Source organism: Pelophylax lessonae (assembly GCF_965119305.1).
Source record: "Pelophylax lessonae genome assembly, chromosome: 2".
Lineage (NCBI taxonomy): Eukaryota > Metazoa > Chordata > Amphibia > Anura > Ranidae > Pelophylax > Pelophylax lessonae.
The window spans coordinates 209,446,167-209,463,110 of record NC_138769.1 but is presented as its reverse complement, the minus strand read 5'-3'; the positions used below and the strand labels follow the sequence as shown (position 1 = coordinate 209,463,110).

Genomic DNA, 16,944 nt, shown 5'->3' with positions numbered 1-16,944 from the left:
CCTCTGCTCGCAGGGTGTCAGAACTGGATGCATTATCATGCCAGTCCCCATACCTAGTGATTCATAGGGATAAGGTAGTACTTCATCCTAAGCCATCTTTTCTTCCTAAGGTGGTTTCAGATTTTCATCTGAATGAAGATATTGTACTACCTTCCTTGTGTCCTCAGCCCAAGCATCATCGGGAACATGCGTTGCATTCCTTAGATGTGGTTCGGGCAATCAGGGTATACCTGAAAGCTACGGAATCATTCTGTAAGACGGATTCACTTTTTGTGATCACGGATGGCCCCAGAAAGGGTTTGCCTGCATCTGCCGCGACCATTGCCAAATGGATTAGACAAACGGTGGTACAGGCTTATTCTATTAAAGGTCAGAGTCCTCCGTTCCCTGTTAGGGCGCACTCCACTCGAGCGCTCAGTACTTCCTGGGCCTTTCGCCATCAGGCGTCAGTGGTCCAGGTATGTAAGGCGGCCACCTGGTCGTCGGTACATACCTTTACAAAATTCTATAAAATTGATGTGACGGCATCGGCGGATGCCTCATTTGGCCGCAAGGTTTTGCAGGCCGCAATTTGAGGAGACCGGTGGTCTACCTCGAGGGTTTTTTTCTGTTTGAAAAAAAAAAAAAAATTTCTCTTTTTTGTTGAGTCTCATCATTAAGGATGAGCATTGTAAACTTCTAGTTGGCACCGGTTGGGCCTTCTAGATTGGGATTTGATTTCCATTTTCCCACCCCTCATTTGTGATACTGCTCTGGGACGTCCCGAAGGTGGTGTATCACCGAGGACTACGTCTGTCAATGAGCGCTAGAGAAAAATGGATTTTTGTAAAATCTTACCGTAAAATCCTTTTCTCTTAGCTCATTGACAGACGTAGTCCCCGCCCGTCTGTTTTTGAGTTGGGTTGGGTTAAAATCTCTAAAGACTGCTTTTTCACATAACTGATTTGCTGAGGCAGAGAGAGAGAGGATATACCCTCTGGGACTGCCCCTAGGGTGTGGCCAGAGCTTTTTAATTTCCTGTCTAGTCCTGCTCCTGTGGAGGCAACATAACCCGAAGGTGGTGTATCACCGAGGACTACGTCTGTCAATGAGCTAAGAGAAAAGGATTTTATGGTAAGATTTTACAAAAATCCATTTATAGATATATATATATATATATATATATATATATATATATATATATATATATATATATATATATATATATATATATATATATATATATACCAGCTTCTAGCAAGCTGTACTGCTTGTTGTATACCATATCTATCATGTTTTTTAAAACTGAATACAATGAGGTAACAGACAAAAGGAAGACTGAGACATTTTTTTTATTCTATTCAGCAATAGTTCTATAGGCTTCAATTGCTGAATCTGAGGTAAAGAAAGGAGGAGGTATAGCAAGCAGGTGCTTTTTCAGACATGCATTACCTGAATGACAGCAGGGCACTATTTGTGTACAGTTTGTCTTAGCTTTTTTTTAGACAGTTTTAAAAATGTGACTCTTTGAGGTAACTAAATTTTATAGAGAATCCTAAAGATCAATTTTGCTTCCTATTTTATGATTTAGCCAGTCTGTTATAGTGTATGTCGAGCAAACCAACTATTTATAGTTTTGGATAGAGAAGGTAAAGATTTTAAAACTACTTTTGGGTTTTCACTTGTAACCGGGGCTCCATTAGAGAACCTCCTAATTTTCTATGCTACTGAAAATGGCCAGTTAGTGGGGAACACATACAAAAATATATGTTTGACAGGAGTCTTAGCATTCTCTTACTCTACTAAAGAAAACCTATTTATCTCTGTGTTGCTGTTTGAGAGTTTCACTCCTTTCCATTTTGGTAAAACCATTGTTAGAAGAACAAGAAGTAAGGCAGGCCATATTATGCGATTTTTCTTTATTTTATTTTTTTTACTGAAACCATCCCCATGGTGAGAACACAGTGATTACAGCTAGTGGCTTTAATGGCCTTTAGCAATCGCATCTAAAATCTGACAAGCTGGTTGTAGCTAAGACAATCAATAGATCGCCTTGGGTGCAATCAGACTGCCCATAGATGGATCTGATCTCCGCCTGTCCTTGCTGACTCGGCCGAGATTCAAACAATCAATGGCCAGCTTAAGAATAGATCTCTCCACCAGAGCCCCAGATAACAGAAAAAAAAAATCTGAGGGGTTCTATTTTTTTCCCCACTCTATCCAAAACCAGAAACATTTTTGCTCAACATACGCTTAAAGTTAAAGTGGAGTTCCGGCCTATTTTGCAGCTTTAGTGATTCCTGGAGTGCTCGCTATGCTGATCAACAATTGGGAATTTTCAATTTTTTTCGGGGGTCCCTTACCTTATTTTCAGGGCACTTAGAAGTTTCCATCCTCTCATGTACTTGAGCTGAAATATCAAATTAGACGGGCAACTAGAATGGCCTGGCTGCTGAAATGTTCAAGGAAGGTAGAAACAAAAATAAATGACAGACTATATCACCATAATATAAGGGCAAAATAAAATGAATATAAGCAATACATCTCTGTAATACATTTAATTTTTACCACACATTATTTTATTTCTCTAAAAACCATAAAAGTACTGGAAAATACTTATTGATCTGCCAGAAACGTGCTGACCCCTACACCATGTTGTGGTCTGGCAACACACAGCATTTTTGTAGACTGAGCGGTGTCAACTCTTTCTGCTTTTTGCTAAACTACTCAACATATCCCCCCCATCTATTTTTCAAAATCTGAAGGCTGATTGATCTAAAGTCCCAAGATAAGGGAATCGGATGGCTAACTGGGCTTCTTGAGATAACACCGGAAGTGTACCGGAAATCTCTGAATTTTTGACTAGATCTGCAGGCATTTTTTTTGCACTTATCGAACTAGTATAACAAAATACTGTCAATGGTTAAGTTTAAAAGACCAAAGGGGAATAAATCCATAGGTTTGTTGTTAGGCCTCATGCACACTGGATGTTTTTACAGCGGCTGTTTTTTGCATCAGACGTATTTTTCTGCAGCCAGTAAACTCCCCAGCATGTTATCCTATGTGTCGATGCACACATAGGCGGTTCTCAGCAGTTTTTGGCAGGGGTGTTTTATGGGTGGAAAATAACCCCAGAACTAGTGGGTTTCGAGAGGAGTTTTTCAACTGTAAAAACGCTCTTAACTCCGAGAAAAGCTTCAAAGCGCTGAAAAAACGTGACTTTTCGGCGTTTATCAATGTTTATGAGCCATAGGCTTTTGTGGGAGTATAGTTCTGCTAAGAAATGCTACAGCTGAAAAATGCTACAGCAAAAAAGCAGAAAAACTTCTACAGCTTTCTACTGACGTTTTGATAATGTCCAGTGTGCACGAGGCCTTAGGGTTTACAAACACTTACTGTTAATGCAAGGGTCAGCGTGTTCTAAAAACTGCATTCATTTAGAAATATGTTTATGTTGGATTTTTAATCTCTGCCTATCCAGGGAGCTGTTTTAGCTGCTGTGTCTAGCCACAAGTTCAATTCATTCTATGGGGATCCTCCAGAAGATTTACCTGACTTTTCAGAAGACCCAACATCATCAGGTATGTTGAATGATTGTCATTAGATTTTTATTTGAACTTGGTTATCTTATGTTGCATGTAAAATGTCTGTAATACTTGTTTTGAGATTGCTTCTTTAAAATGTATTTTAAGCAAAATATCTGCTACACTGTGCATGCTGGCTACTTCACCCCTCCATATATCTTACCTTCTCTGTTGCCTATTCAACTCCAATACTCTCAATGCTCAGTAGAAATTTGTGTAGATGTCCTGCAATGCATTTAGGCTAGGAGATAGAGGAAAGCCTTTTTTTTTACATGTATTTATTGTGCACCTGTTAATTTGGAATCTGCTTTTACCGATGTTAAAATATCTTTTGTAATCCTTTCATGTGTGTGCAGTTGCTTTTCTCTAAAGCTCTCATTCGCAAACATTGCAGATAAAACTTGCAGTATACTTACACAGTGTACATAGAACATACACTATTTTCTAGAAAGTGTACATGCACAGGAAATGTAAGTAGGGTAGCCTTCTTTACATGCAGATGTCTAAATTGCTGCTCTTATGATTGCCTCACAAGGGCAGAAGTATGCCTTGACATTGAAGTCAAATAACACATCCCTGCAATAAGAGTTTCATTTTTGGTGATCCTTTCCAAGACAAGACTCAATAAAGGGATATAAAGGCTCACCTTTTCACCGTTGATTTATTAGGTGGTAATAATTAAGTTAGGTCCTCCCATTTAGCAATCAGTGTTTGCAATACATACATTGACCTTTTTAACAACATAAAGGCAAAACATTGTTTACTAATATCATTGCAGTGTATATAGCCCACAATAAGGCCCCGTTCACACTGGGGCGATCCGACTTCCCGGGGCGACCTCCGAGATCGCGGTGCGAGCAGCGCGTTGCGACCTCGGAGCGGCCGGCACGGACTTTATAACATTGAAGTCTATGACGGTCGCTCCGGGTCGCCCCAAAGAAGCTCCGGACCCTTTTTCTAAGTCGGATTGACTTGTGTCGCTCCTTTTAGAACGGGTCCGCAGCTTCCCTATGGAAGGCGACCTACAGCGACCTGTGAGGCGACCAGGTCGCCCCAGTGTGGACGGGGACTCAGGGGTTTGTTTTACTGGTACCAAAAAAGCCTGATATGAGTTTTTCCACAAAAATCTAATATCACTTTATTGCAAAATGGCAACCTGGAGAGATTCTTTACATAATGCCCCCCACAAATATTTTCTATTTGCATGATTGACTCATAGTTACATTGCTTACAAAATACACTTTTACATCTAGTTCAACCAATAAAAGAAGGAAAAAAAAAAACACTGCTTTTCTAGGAACTTTCAACTTGGATACAAGTCAAAGTCAAATTTTCCAACATTTGCCACTATACGCATTGCATTCTTGTTGGAATGCTGTAAGACTCAACTACTTCTCTATAGATGCAAATACTGCAGTTTCCCCCTTACAACACTTGAGAATTCCCTAGATCAGGGGTCCCAAACCCTCAGGCCGCATACCGGTAGCAGTCCGTGGCCTGTTGTTGAGTGGGCCGCCATCACAGCAGAAGATGAGTCCTGTCATGGACTGCAGGCCATTTAGCAGCCTCTGTATTTTCTCATGTTTCTTTCAACGGCTGCTAATGTCAACCTATTAGCAAAGCAGGGGGTGGGTGCAGCTGAAGGTCAGGGTGGATTTTTCATAATAAGCAGGTGATCACCTGCTTGTAATATAAGTTTGGCAGCTCCCGCTCTCTGTCCCGATCTGCAGCTGCTGCCAGCCCCTGCCATGCTAATAGGTTGAAATTGGCAGGTGATCATGAGACATGAGAGAATACGCTCAGGCTGCTAACTGCCTCTGCCCTGCCAAAGGTAAGACACTGCAGGGGAGGCAGAAATTTAAATGGGCACTGCGCAGGGAGGATCGTGTGGGGTGGGGGGGGGGGCATGACTACAGGAATGACTGTGAATGGGGGGGGGTGGAGGGGCATGACTGCAGGAAGGACTGTGATGGGATGGGCATGCTTGCAGGGTTGACTGTTAAGAGGGTGCATGACTGCAGGGAGAACTGTGATGGGGGCATGACTGCAAAAAGAACTGTGAAGGGGGGATTGACTGCAGGGAGGACTGTAAAGGGGGTGCATGACTGCAGGGAAGACTGATGGGGGGGGGGGGGGACCATGACTGCAGGGAGCCAGGATAGACAGCTATCCGGATGTTGGTGTTATCATGGCAGTTCTCAAAGGATGAACAAGCCAGTAGATAAAATGAACAAATAAAGTTTACATAAACTGATCTGTGACACTAGCAGCGCTGAAGAATAAAACATATCATAAATATTTAGAACATCATGGCGTGGAATGGTTAAATCACAAACAATGAATGTCCATCAGTAGTCAAATACTCTTGCTGATGTACAGGTAAGCATTCGGCCAAAGTACTGTCCCAAGTACCAGTGCAAGTAGTAACATGGAAAAGAGTGCGGCTAGTAATACTGTCCGTGTACCACCACCAGCAAGCCGTGATCACCCATCAGATTGGAAACTCACCAAAACGAGGATAAAACAGGCCTGTAAATATCAACACTGGCTCCTCCACTGGGACAAACAGCACCCACCGCCTGGCTCTTTAATGCGAAACCTTGTCCTTATCGCTCATGACATCATGTGAATGTAAGCACAACAGGGGGACACATAGCGTAATTCTGCAAGATTTATTGAAAGAAAAACTCCCGTTCCCCACAAATTAAGTACTCTCAAACATATCATGTTGTCTGGCATAAGCGAATGCATAAAGCGTCCATCCACCTCTGTCGAATTCAAGCTGACCACTTTGGCGCCAAGCGGACCGGATCGGACAGTACGGCGTGGCGTCTTCTGTTGCTAGGCGACCGCGTACTCACGCCCCACTAGGGCGTGAGTGCGCTGTCGCCTAGCAACATAAGACGCCACGTCGTACTGTCCGATCCGGTCCGCTTGGCGCCAAAGCGGTTGGGTTGAATTCGACAGAGGTGGATGGACGCTTTATGCATTCGCTTATGCCCGACAACATGATATGTTTGAGAGTACTTAATTTGTGGGGAACGGGAGTTTTTCTTTCAATAAATCTTGCGGAATATATGTGTCCCCCTGTTGTGCTTACATTCACATGATGTCATGAGCGATAAGGACAAGGTTTCGCATTAAAGAGCCAGGCGGTGGGTGCTGTTTGTCCCAGTGGAGGAGCCAGCATTGATATTTACAGGCCTGTTTTATCCTTGTTTTGGTGAGTTTCCAATCTGATGGGTGATCACGGCTTGCTGGTGGTGGTACACGGACAGTATTACTAGCCGCACTCTTTTCCATGTTACTACTTGCACTGGTACTTGGGACTGTACTTTGGCCGAATGCTTACCTTTACATCAGCAAGAGTATTTGACTACTGATGGACATTCATTGTTTGTGATTTAACCATTCCACGCCATGATGTTCTAAATATTTATGATATGTTTTATTTTTCAGCGCTGCTAGTGTCACAGATCAGTTTATGTAAACTTTATTTGTTGCACCCCATTCTAGATTCCTCTTTTTTATAGCAGCAGCTTTTACCTCTATGGTTTTATGCACCAATTGCTTGTTCTCATAGTGAATTTTAGTGCTGGGTGAGTAAGTGGTTTTGCACTTATCAGTGTTTGATTTCTTGCTCCTTTTATCTAGATAAAATGAACAGTTTTTTTTTTTTTAAACAACCAGAAGGGTAACAGTGAATGAAGTGATAAAAGTCAATTGCAAAGTCAATAAATTTGCTAAAACGATACCGGGCTAGCCTTAATCCGATGGGGATCGGTGGATGGCTGCTGGATCCACTAGATGGAACACGTCACCACAATGCTCTCTTCATGCGTTCCTGGCTGGTTCTTCCTGCTTTGACACCTCACCCCAGCTGGCCAGCGAGCCCGCGCAGGCCTTGGCTCCACACTGGGTCGGCCCTGACATAGTCCCACTGGACGGGGACTGGCCCTGCGAGTTAAACGTCTCGCAAGGTCACCCACAACATGGTCTAGGCCTATGTTGCAACGTTCCTATTTGACCGGCAGCCCCCCTACTTCGGCAGAAAGGGGTCCTGTCAGGAGATGGCACCCGCCTGTGTTCCTGGTACAGTGAGTAAACGCCCCCCTCTTCCCTGGCGGATTTTGGGGTGGACGCGGGCCCCTCCCTGGGATGGTCGGACCCTCACACTCCTGGGTTTTGTTTTAGCCTCGTCGGCTACTATGACTGCGGCCGTTTTTGGACATTTTGCAGTGGATTCTTGCCGGGAATCTAGGTGGGAGTGCCTGGAGGCGTTTTTCCCGGAGGGTGGAGCCCCTCCCTTCATCCTGGGCAGTTTTCAATGCTCTCTCCCTTTTTGGGAGAGCTTTCTGCTACACGTGCAGACGCCCTGGGAATGCAGATTGGGACAGTGGGTTCTGGGGGGTCTCTCGCTCTCTCTGTTGGGGGGTCTTCAGGGCGTTCCTGACCTTCAGGGGGCGCTGTGGCGCAGTGGGGCCGTTTTTTTGCAAAAAAAAGTAATTTTTGTCATTTTTTGCAAATTTTGCTGGTGTGTTCTCCTGGTTCAGTATGGACCCTGCAGACCATGTGTCCCCACCTGACCCCCTTTACAGAGGCCGCAGGGCCTTTCCTGATCTCCACTGTCCACTAATGCATTTTCGGCTCTTCTGGAAGCATTTTGGTCCCGGTTGGAGGTGGCCTTGAGAGGGCGAGGAGCGCAGAAGCGATCTCCACCTACCCCTGCTGCAGGGCTGCACTATTATAGCGATTGCACGCTGGACACGGCTTCTTTATTGGGTCACCTGTCGGTTCGGCCGTGGTTATCCGGCGTATACATGGCTGAAGTGTTGGCCTGCGGATCATACTTCTAAGAGGGCCTTAACGGATCTCCCTTTTCAGGGGTATCGCCTGTCTGGCGCTGCCCCTGGATGACATTATATAAGGGCCTCGCGGGGGAAGAGTATCTTTCTTCCACAGGCCAACAAGGGTAGCGACTTTGTCACAGACGGGGTCCCTCCTTTTTGGCTCACAAACAGTTTTCTTCATCTCTCGGGGACAGTCAATGAGGCTAAGTCCTTCAAGACTTCTGCGGGTGGTTCCAAGCGACCCTGGTATGGCAAACAAAGATCGTTTTTTTTCCAGACCTGCGGACAAGGCCTACTTGACCTGAAGGTGTGTCTTCACCCGGATATGGGGTGGGGAGACGTCTTTGCCGGTTCTCAGACCTGCAGCTGGCCCTGATCCCAGACAGCTGGGTTCAGGAGGTCATGCGGTCCAGTTGCAAGATCGAGTTTCTCCAGTAAGGTTTTCCTCCACTGTATGGCTGTCCCCGGATCGCTTGCTGGCGCTCTATGGGGCTGTAAGTCAACAAAGGCTGGACCTAATGGCCCTGGAATCGTTTCGCACGAGGGTGGCTTCTCTACATCAGGGGGATTCCTGGCCTCCATAGACATCAGAGAGGCCTACCTTCACATCCCATTATGTGTACCAACGCATTCTCCGTTTTTGCCGTGGGAGAGAATCACTATCGGTAGGCGTTACCCTTTGGTCTCGCCTCTGCTCCTCGGGTCGTCACTAAGGTGTCGGCTCTGGTCCTGGCGCTGTTGCAACAGCGGGGTGTATAGGTCCTGGGTTCCTGGCTGATCTGCTTCTCCGTGCGAAGTCCCCTACTGTGCTGACAACGAATTTGGAAGTCACCATTGGCACTTTTCCACTGCAAATACCGCTCGGCTCCACTCGGCACTGCTTGGCCCAGCTTGGCTCAGTTTGCTTTTCCACTGTATGGTACGAGTCAGCACGTTTCAGCACTGTATAGGCTCTACGTGGCTCGGTTTGCTTTTCCACTAAAGTAGTAAGTGGGTGGGATTACAACGATTCTCTGACCAATCAGTGGCTAGTAGTGACAAACAATCAAGGCTGCATGCAAAGGCTTGTGGGATATGGTATAGGTACGGCCCCCTTGGAACACCAACCGAGGTGGTACTGTTTAAGCGAGCCGTACCATGTAGTGGAAAAGCGCCGCTGTACTAAACCGTTCTAACACGTACCATGCGGTACCATGCAGTGGAAAAGCGCCAAACCGAGCCGTACCATGCAGTGGAAAAGCGCCACATGAGAACTCTGGAGGAGTTCGGGTGGGTTCTGAACCTTCAAAAGTCGTCCCTGGTCCCCTCCATTAGACTGGACTATCTGGGCCTGACTTTGGATTCGTCCTCAGCCAGGGTGTTTCTCCCTCCGGGAAAACTCTTGAAACGTCTCATGGTCGTCCCTTTGAACCTGCATGCAAGTTCTGGGACTGATGGTGTCGTCTTTCGAGGCGGTCCCTTTCGCTCAATCCCTCTCGAGGATGGCCCAGGAGGCAATCTTTCTCACATGACACTAGATTCCAAACTCTCTGAACATTCGGTTCAGCTGAGCCATGTGACCAGGGAGTCTTTGATCTGGTGGCTTCGGTCCCCGATGCCCAAACAGAAAATCCTTCCTCCCCTTATACTGGACAATTGTACCACGGATGTAAGCCTGTCCAGGTGGGGAGGAGTCCTCGGCAGGTTCTCTGCTTGGGGAGTATGGTCCCTGAAGGATCCAGGTTACCGATCAATGTCCTGGAACTGAGAAAGCTTCGGCTTTGCCTAGTTCACTGGACCGGGCACCTGTAGCTGTCCAGGGCGTATTTAGTCGGACTGTGCCACAACCGTGGCTTATGTCGTTAACCAAGGGGGCCCTTGCGGCCATGGAAGTGAGAGGCATTCTTCGTTGGGCAGAGCGCCTTGCTCCAGCTCTCTCCGCTGTTCACATTCCAGGTGTAGGTAATTGGCAGGCGGATTACCTCAGTTGACAGGCCTTTGATGCAGGGGAATGGTCCCTACATCCGGAGGTGTTCCAGCAGTTATGCCTTCGTTGGAGCACTCCAGACGTGGATCTGTTGGCGTTGCATCTACAGGATAGTGCAGAGGTTTGTGACCCGCTCTGATGGCACCATGAGTTCTGTCGTAGGCAAGAACATATACTAACTTCAGCATGAACGACACTGAAGTTTTGCATGGTCACCTGCGCAAGGACGACGCACCCATAATCGTGTAAGAGCGATCACGGATGGCCCAAGGTCAGTTTCGGCTGCTGTCTGCCTTTCCCCCCTCTCAAGTTGCTGCAAGACTTCTTCACAGGTTTGAGGCAGAAGGGATTCCGGTCATTCATGGCTCCAGACTGGCCTCCCTGAGCTTGGTACACCGACCTGGTCAGGCAAATCGCAGACGCTCCTTGGAGACTTCTTCTCAGGGAGGATCTATTGTCTCCAGGGCCAATCTTCCATCCTGCTTTACGGTCACTGGCTTTGTCGGCTTGGCTGCTGAAAACCAGGTGCTGAAGGACAGGGGATTGTCTGCTTCAGTGATTCCCCCTCTGCTTAAAGCGTGTAAAGCAACTTCCAGGTTGATTTATCTTCGTATGAGAAAGTCGTCTGTTGCGTGGTGTGAGTCTCTTTGGGCTCCCCCTTGCTCTTACTCGGTGGCCCGGATCTTTGCTTTCCTTCAACGGAGAGTTGATCAAAAGCTGACCTTAAATACTGTTAAGGGTCGGGTTCGACTTGGGGCAATTTTCTTCCAAAGGCCGTTGGCCACCCGTTCCCTGGTGCGTAACTTCTTCCAGGGGGTGCAACACTTAATGCTTCAGGTGCGACCTCCGTCACCAACTGGGGACCTTGATTTGGTGCAGTCGGTTCTTCGAAAACCTCCTTTTGCATGTATTCGGGGGTTTCCCCTGCCTACCTTATCATGGAAAGTGGCCTTCTTGGTGGCTATCACTTCTGCGCACTGGGTGTCAGCACTGCCAACATTGTCCTGTCGTTCTCCCTATATGTTCCGAAGGTGGTTTTCTAGTGTTCACTTGAACAAGGACATTGTGTTACCATCTTTGTGTCCTAAGCCCAAACATCAGAAGGAATATGCACTGCATACTCTGGATACAGTTCGGGCAGTCAAGGTGTACTTGGCGACTACTGAGTCATTTTGAAGGTCAGATTCGCCCTCTGTCCTCACTGATGGCCCGAGAAAAGGGCTGCCTGCGTCTGCTGCGACTATTTCCAGTTGGATCTGACACAGTGGTGCAGGCTTATTCAATTAAGGGTCAGGTTCTAGCTTTCCCTTTTTCAGCACGTTCTACTAGGGCGCTTAGTGATTTCTGGGCTTTTCGCCATCAGGCTTCTGTGCTGCAGGTTTACAGGCGGCGACCTGGTCGTCTGTTCATTCCTTTACCAAATTTTATAAAGTGGATATGCTGGCATCTGCGGATGCTTCCTTTGGCCGCAAAGTTTTGCAGGCTGCTGTTTAGGGGGCCCCTTGGCCTTCCTTGAGGGTGTTCCTGTTTGGTTTTCAGGTGGACCTCACCTTGTTCGGATGAGTCCTGAGTTGCCTTGTTGGCTCTATTTGGCCTTGGGGGCTGTTTTTATTCTGCTGTTCATACCCTTCATTTGGGTACTGCTTTGGGACATCCCTACTGATATGCATCAGAGGATTTCGTCCGTCAATGAACGATAGAGAAAACTGGATTTTTGACTTACCGTAAAATCCTTATTTCTCTTACGTCCTCCGACAGTCGCCGCCTCTTCATATTCGTCACATATGGGGGTATTAGACTTTGCTCCGAAGGAGTAGCTAGGCAACAGAATATGTTAACATTAAAGCTTTTAACATATCCCACCCTCAAGGGGTGGTCCCCTCAGTCAATACCCTCCTACTTCCTGCAACCATATCTCAGTTTTAATGTCTAGCTTGTCAGGAGTGGCTGGCTTTCTCTGTGCTGGGGCTTTCTGCCCCAGACTCTTTCTTCTTTTTTGAATTTTTGTTTGAGTTTTCTCTCTACCTTTACTTAGCTGTTCTTTTTGTCAGCGTTAGTTAGTTCTTCTGATGAAGAGGATCATGCGGGCTGGGTCTCGGGCTGATCCCCCTGGTCGCAGGTCGTGGGTCAGTTTCTTCCCAGCCTGCCATCGAGCGTTCAGCCAGGTAACGCTCCTGGCACAGTGAACGACCCATCCCTGTTCAGTGCAGGGATGATTGGTGAGGTGGCTACCTCGCTGGACGCTGTGCGGTTTCTTAACCCCCATTCTGTGCGTCTTGTATGCGACTCTCCCTGCCTCATGTGCAGCGGCTTGTTCGCCTGTGCGGGTCCCCCACGCCATGTGAGGTAAGTGTATTTATGTGGGGACCTGTCTGTCTGGGGGGGTGTCAGTCTGGGACTGTGTAACCTGCCTCTATTCACGCTGTTTGTCTCCCTATCTCTCGGCTGCATGCTGTGGGCTGCAAGGGGGGGGGGGGGCTGTGTGACACTGTGTGTGTCAGCCTGGTCAGTGTGAGAAGCTGTGTGCTGTGGGGCATGTTTTGTGGCATGTTTGGGCATTATACAGCGATTGCTGCGGCGATCTGACATGTGTTCTTATACATGGATGACATGTGTGCATTACTGCACTGTGGAGCGGCGGTTTCGGCGCCAAACGGCGCCATTTTGCCTACACTCGCTCCGGCCGCATGTTCTACATGCATGGCGGCCATTTTCTTGTAGCCTCCCATAGGCTTTCATAGAGCACCCTGGCAGCATCACTTCCTCTTCTCCAGGAACACCGATCGAGGCAGCAGCAGCGGCGAGGGTCTCCTCAGGTTTTATCCTTCTGTTCTTGCTATCCATTGCCTGTGTTAAGTTTAAATATTCCCTGTGGGGGTCTCATTGTGCTTGTGTGTGGTGCGGTGGGCTGCGCTCGCCGCGCTTGCTTAAAGGGGCAGTTAACCCTTTATTATCCGGCATTATAGGGGCAATGGATTCTCAGGAGGGCAAATTTCCTACCGCCTTGGTGGAAAGCCAGGGGACCGCTGTTTCCCCCCCAGGGGGGGATTTAGCCACTATTGTGGCTGGCCTTGCTGCTCAGGTGCAGATGCTGGTGGCTGCTCAATCTACTAAGAGACCCAGAGTTGCTCTTTCCTCTGATTCTGAGGGTGAAGGTGATGGGGCTGTTATGGCGGGGGCCTCCTTATCGGGGTCCCGCTCCTCCCTGGATCTAGTGGGGTCCGAGGTGGAGGCTGAAGTTGAAGGGGTTGATAATTCTCCCCCTGGCTCGCCTGAAGAGCTTGCAATCATGGATGAATTGATTGCTTCCATAAAGCAAACGCTGCATTTGCAGGATGAAGTGTGTCCCCCCGCTGCCTTGGCGGCTTATGGGACGCAGAGAAAACGCAGGACGCCGCAGGTTTTTCCCTGCAATGATGATTTTCAGCGCGCTGTTAAGGAACAATGGCGCAATCTGCGCAAACCTTTTGCTGTACCAAGTAGGTTCAAGCTGCTTTATCCTTTCTCGCCTTCCACTGATGAAAGGTGGTGTGTGCCTCCCCCAGTGGATCACGCAATTGCGGTTTTAAACAAAGCCACTGCGATTCCTGCAGAGGATTCCCCTGTGTTCCGTGATGCCACGGATAGGAGATTGGAGTCTCTTGCCCGTCATACTTATTCTGTTACGGGTTCTATGCTTAAGGCTCTGTTTGCTTCTCTCATGGCGGCCCAGGCGATCGCAAGTTGGACGCAGATGCTTAGGCGCGTCCTAGTGGCCGATTCGGCCTCGCCGGCGACCCTGGATATGGTGGATCAAATCCACCAGGGTGTCATGTATCTGTGTGATGCGGACCTGGACCTGGTTCCGTTGGCTGCACGTGTGCACAGCGTGGCGGTGTTGTCTCGCCGCCTGGTTTGGTTGAAATGTTGGTTGGTGGACCAGTCCTCACGTAAGACCTTAGCCAATCTGCCTTATGATGGGTCTCGCCTTTTTGGGGAGTCCCTGGATGTGTTGATTAAGGGGATCACCGGGGGTAAGAGCACTCTCTTGCCCCATTTCCCCAAGGCTAAGGGGGCTTCTGGGAAGAAGCATGCTAATTTTCGGCCCCCTCAGGGGTCCTTTCGTGCCTTTCGGCCGCACTACAAGGGCAAGCCGTTCAAAGGTCTAGGCTCTCAGAAGAATCCTGGTCTGGTAAACAGAAGTCCGGTCAATCCGGATCTGCAGCCCATAACAGTTCGGCCTGAAGGGGCGCCCTCACCCAGTTTTGGGGTGGGGGGACGCTTGCTCGGTTTTCTTTAGCCCTGGTTGGCCCGTGTGCGGGACAGATGGGTTCAGGAGATCGTTCGATCTGGTTACAAGATCGAGTTTCTCTCTCGGCCGGAGAGCAGATTTTTTCCCTCAAATCTTCAACTGTCTCCAGAGCGTTTGCGGGACCTACACCTGGCGGTGCGGGACCTGAGGGCTCAGGGAGTGGTGGTTCCGGTGCCTCATCGGGACAGATTTCGGGGGTTTTATTCCAATCTGTTCACCGTGCCCAGAAAGGAGGGCAAGGTTCGTCCAATTCTGGACTTGAAGGCTCTGAACCGCTCTGTGCGGGTTCGCAAGTTCCGCATGGAATCCCTGCAGTCGGTGGTGGCTGCCCTGGTTCTGGGGGAATTCATGGCCTCCATCGATTTGAAGGATGCGTATCTTCACATCCCCATTTTCGAGGGTCACCAGAGGTACCTTCGTTTTGCCATTGCGGAGGATCACTACCAGTTCGTGGCGTTGCCTTTTGGTCTCGCCTCGGCTCCGCGGGTCTTCACCAAGGTGCTTGCACCGGTTCTGGCATTGTTGAGAGCCCAGGGCATTTCTGTCCTGGGGTATCTGGACGACATTCTGGTTCAATCTGCGACCAGCCAGGGTCTGGAGGAGGACCTGTCTGTCACGATGCAAACTCTGCAGGAGTTTGTTTGGACGATAAATTATCTAAAGTCGACGCTGAGTCCGTCGGTTCGTCTTCCCTACCTGGGAATGATTCTGGACTCGGTACAGGCGAAGGTCTTCCTGCCGGAAGACAAACTCAGGACTCTCCAGGAGGAAGTCAGGTCCCTCAGGGACGTTCCGCACTCGTCTCTAAGGACGTGCATGAGATGTCTGGGATTGATGGTCTCGGCTTTCGAGGCGATTCCCTTCGCCCAGTTTCACACGCGGGGTCTCCAAGCGGAGATCCTGTCCATGTGGGACGGGCGACCTCAGTCTCTGGATCTTCCAATCTCGTTGAGTCATCGCACCAGAAGAGCCCTTCTGTGGTGGCTCCAGTCCCCGATGGTGTCCGGGGGCAAGTCGTTTCGTCCTATCTCGTGGACGGTAATCACCACGGATGCCAGCCTGTCGGGCTGGGGTGGTGTTCTGGGCGTTCTGTCCGCCCAGGGGACTTGGTCGGAGGGGGGAGTCCTCCCTTCCGATCAACATTCTGGAATTGCGTGCGATCAATCTCTGTCTTCATCGCTGGACGGACCGGCTGCGGGGCTGCCCGGTTCGGGTGCAGACGGACAATGCCACGGCGGTGGCCTACATCAACCACCAAGGGGGCACCAGGAGTGCCCGAGCGGCTCGAGAAGTGGCCGACATTCTGACTTGGGCCGAGACTCATGTCCCGGCGATAACGGCGGTTCACATTCCGGGGGTGGAGAACTGGCAGGCGGACTATCTGAGTCGCCAGACCCTGGATCAGGGGGAGTGGTCTCTCCACCCGACTGTCTTCCAGATGTTGTGCGCGAAGTGGGGTCTTCCAGATGTGGACCTATTCGCGTCGCGTCTCAACAAGGTGAGAAGGTTCGTGGCAAGGACGCGCGACCCTCGGGCAGACGCGTCGGACGCGTTAGTGGCCCCGTGGCATCAGTACAGGCTGATGTACGCGTTTCCACCGATTCAGTTGCTGTCCAGGTTCCTTCGCAGGTTACACTCGGAACGCAGCACGGTGATTCTTGTGGCACCGGACTGGCCTCGCCGGTCCTGGTACGCAGACCTCGTGAATCTGGCGGTCGACGCCCCATGGCGTCTGCCTCTTCGAGATGATCTCCTGTCTCAAGGACCGATATACCATCCTGCTTTACAGTCGCTGGCTTTGACGGCCTGGCTGTTGAGACCGAGGTCCTGAGGGAGAAGGGTCTCTCCCCAGAGGTCGTTCATACCTTGATCAACGCGAGGAAGTCTTCCTCGGGGAAGGTTTATTACCGAACTTGGAAGGCCTATTTTGCTTGGTGTGAGTCCAGGGGATTTTCTCCCCGCACTTACTCGGTTTCCCGAGTGCTGTCCTTCCTTCAAACGGGTGTCGATCAGCGTTTGGCGCTGGCTACGATCAAGGGTCAGGTGTCTGCGCTGGCCGTTCTGTTTCAACGTCCCGTGGCTTCCAACTCCTTGGTTGGCACTTTTGTTCAGGGTGTGCGGCATCTGGTTCCTCCTAGGAGGGATCCTTTGCCCCCTTGGGACTTGAATCTCGTTCTGTCTGTGTTGCAACGTGCTCCTTTTGAACAGATCAGGGAGACCTCGTTGTCTATGTTGTCCAAAAAGGTCGCCTTTTTGGTAGCGATCACTTCGGCT

At 49.2% G+C, this 16,944-nt stretch overlaps 1 protein-coding gene across 12 annotated transcripts in view; it reads left to right on the top strand.

Moving 5' to 3' along the window:
* The window catches only part of CASK (calcium/calmodulin dependent serine protein kinase), a 651,701-nt gene that overhangs the window by 364,622 nt on the left and 270,135 nt on the right, over window positions 1-16,944 (top strand). For all 12 annotated transcript variants that reach the window (XM_082246666.1, XM_082246669.1, XM_082246671.1 and 9 more), the window contains exon 10: window positions 3,461-3,560. In XM_082246666.1, the coding sequence (XP_082102792.1) occupies window positions 3,461-3,560 (100 nt within the window). The remainder of the gene's footprint in view (window positions 1-3,460; window positions 3,561-16,944) is intronic.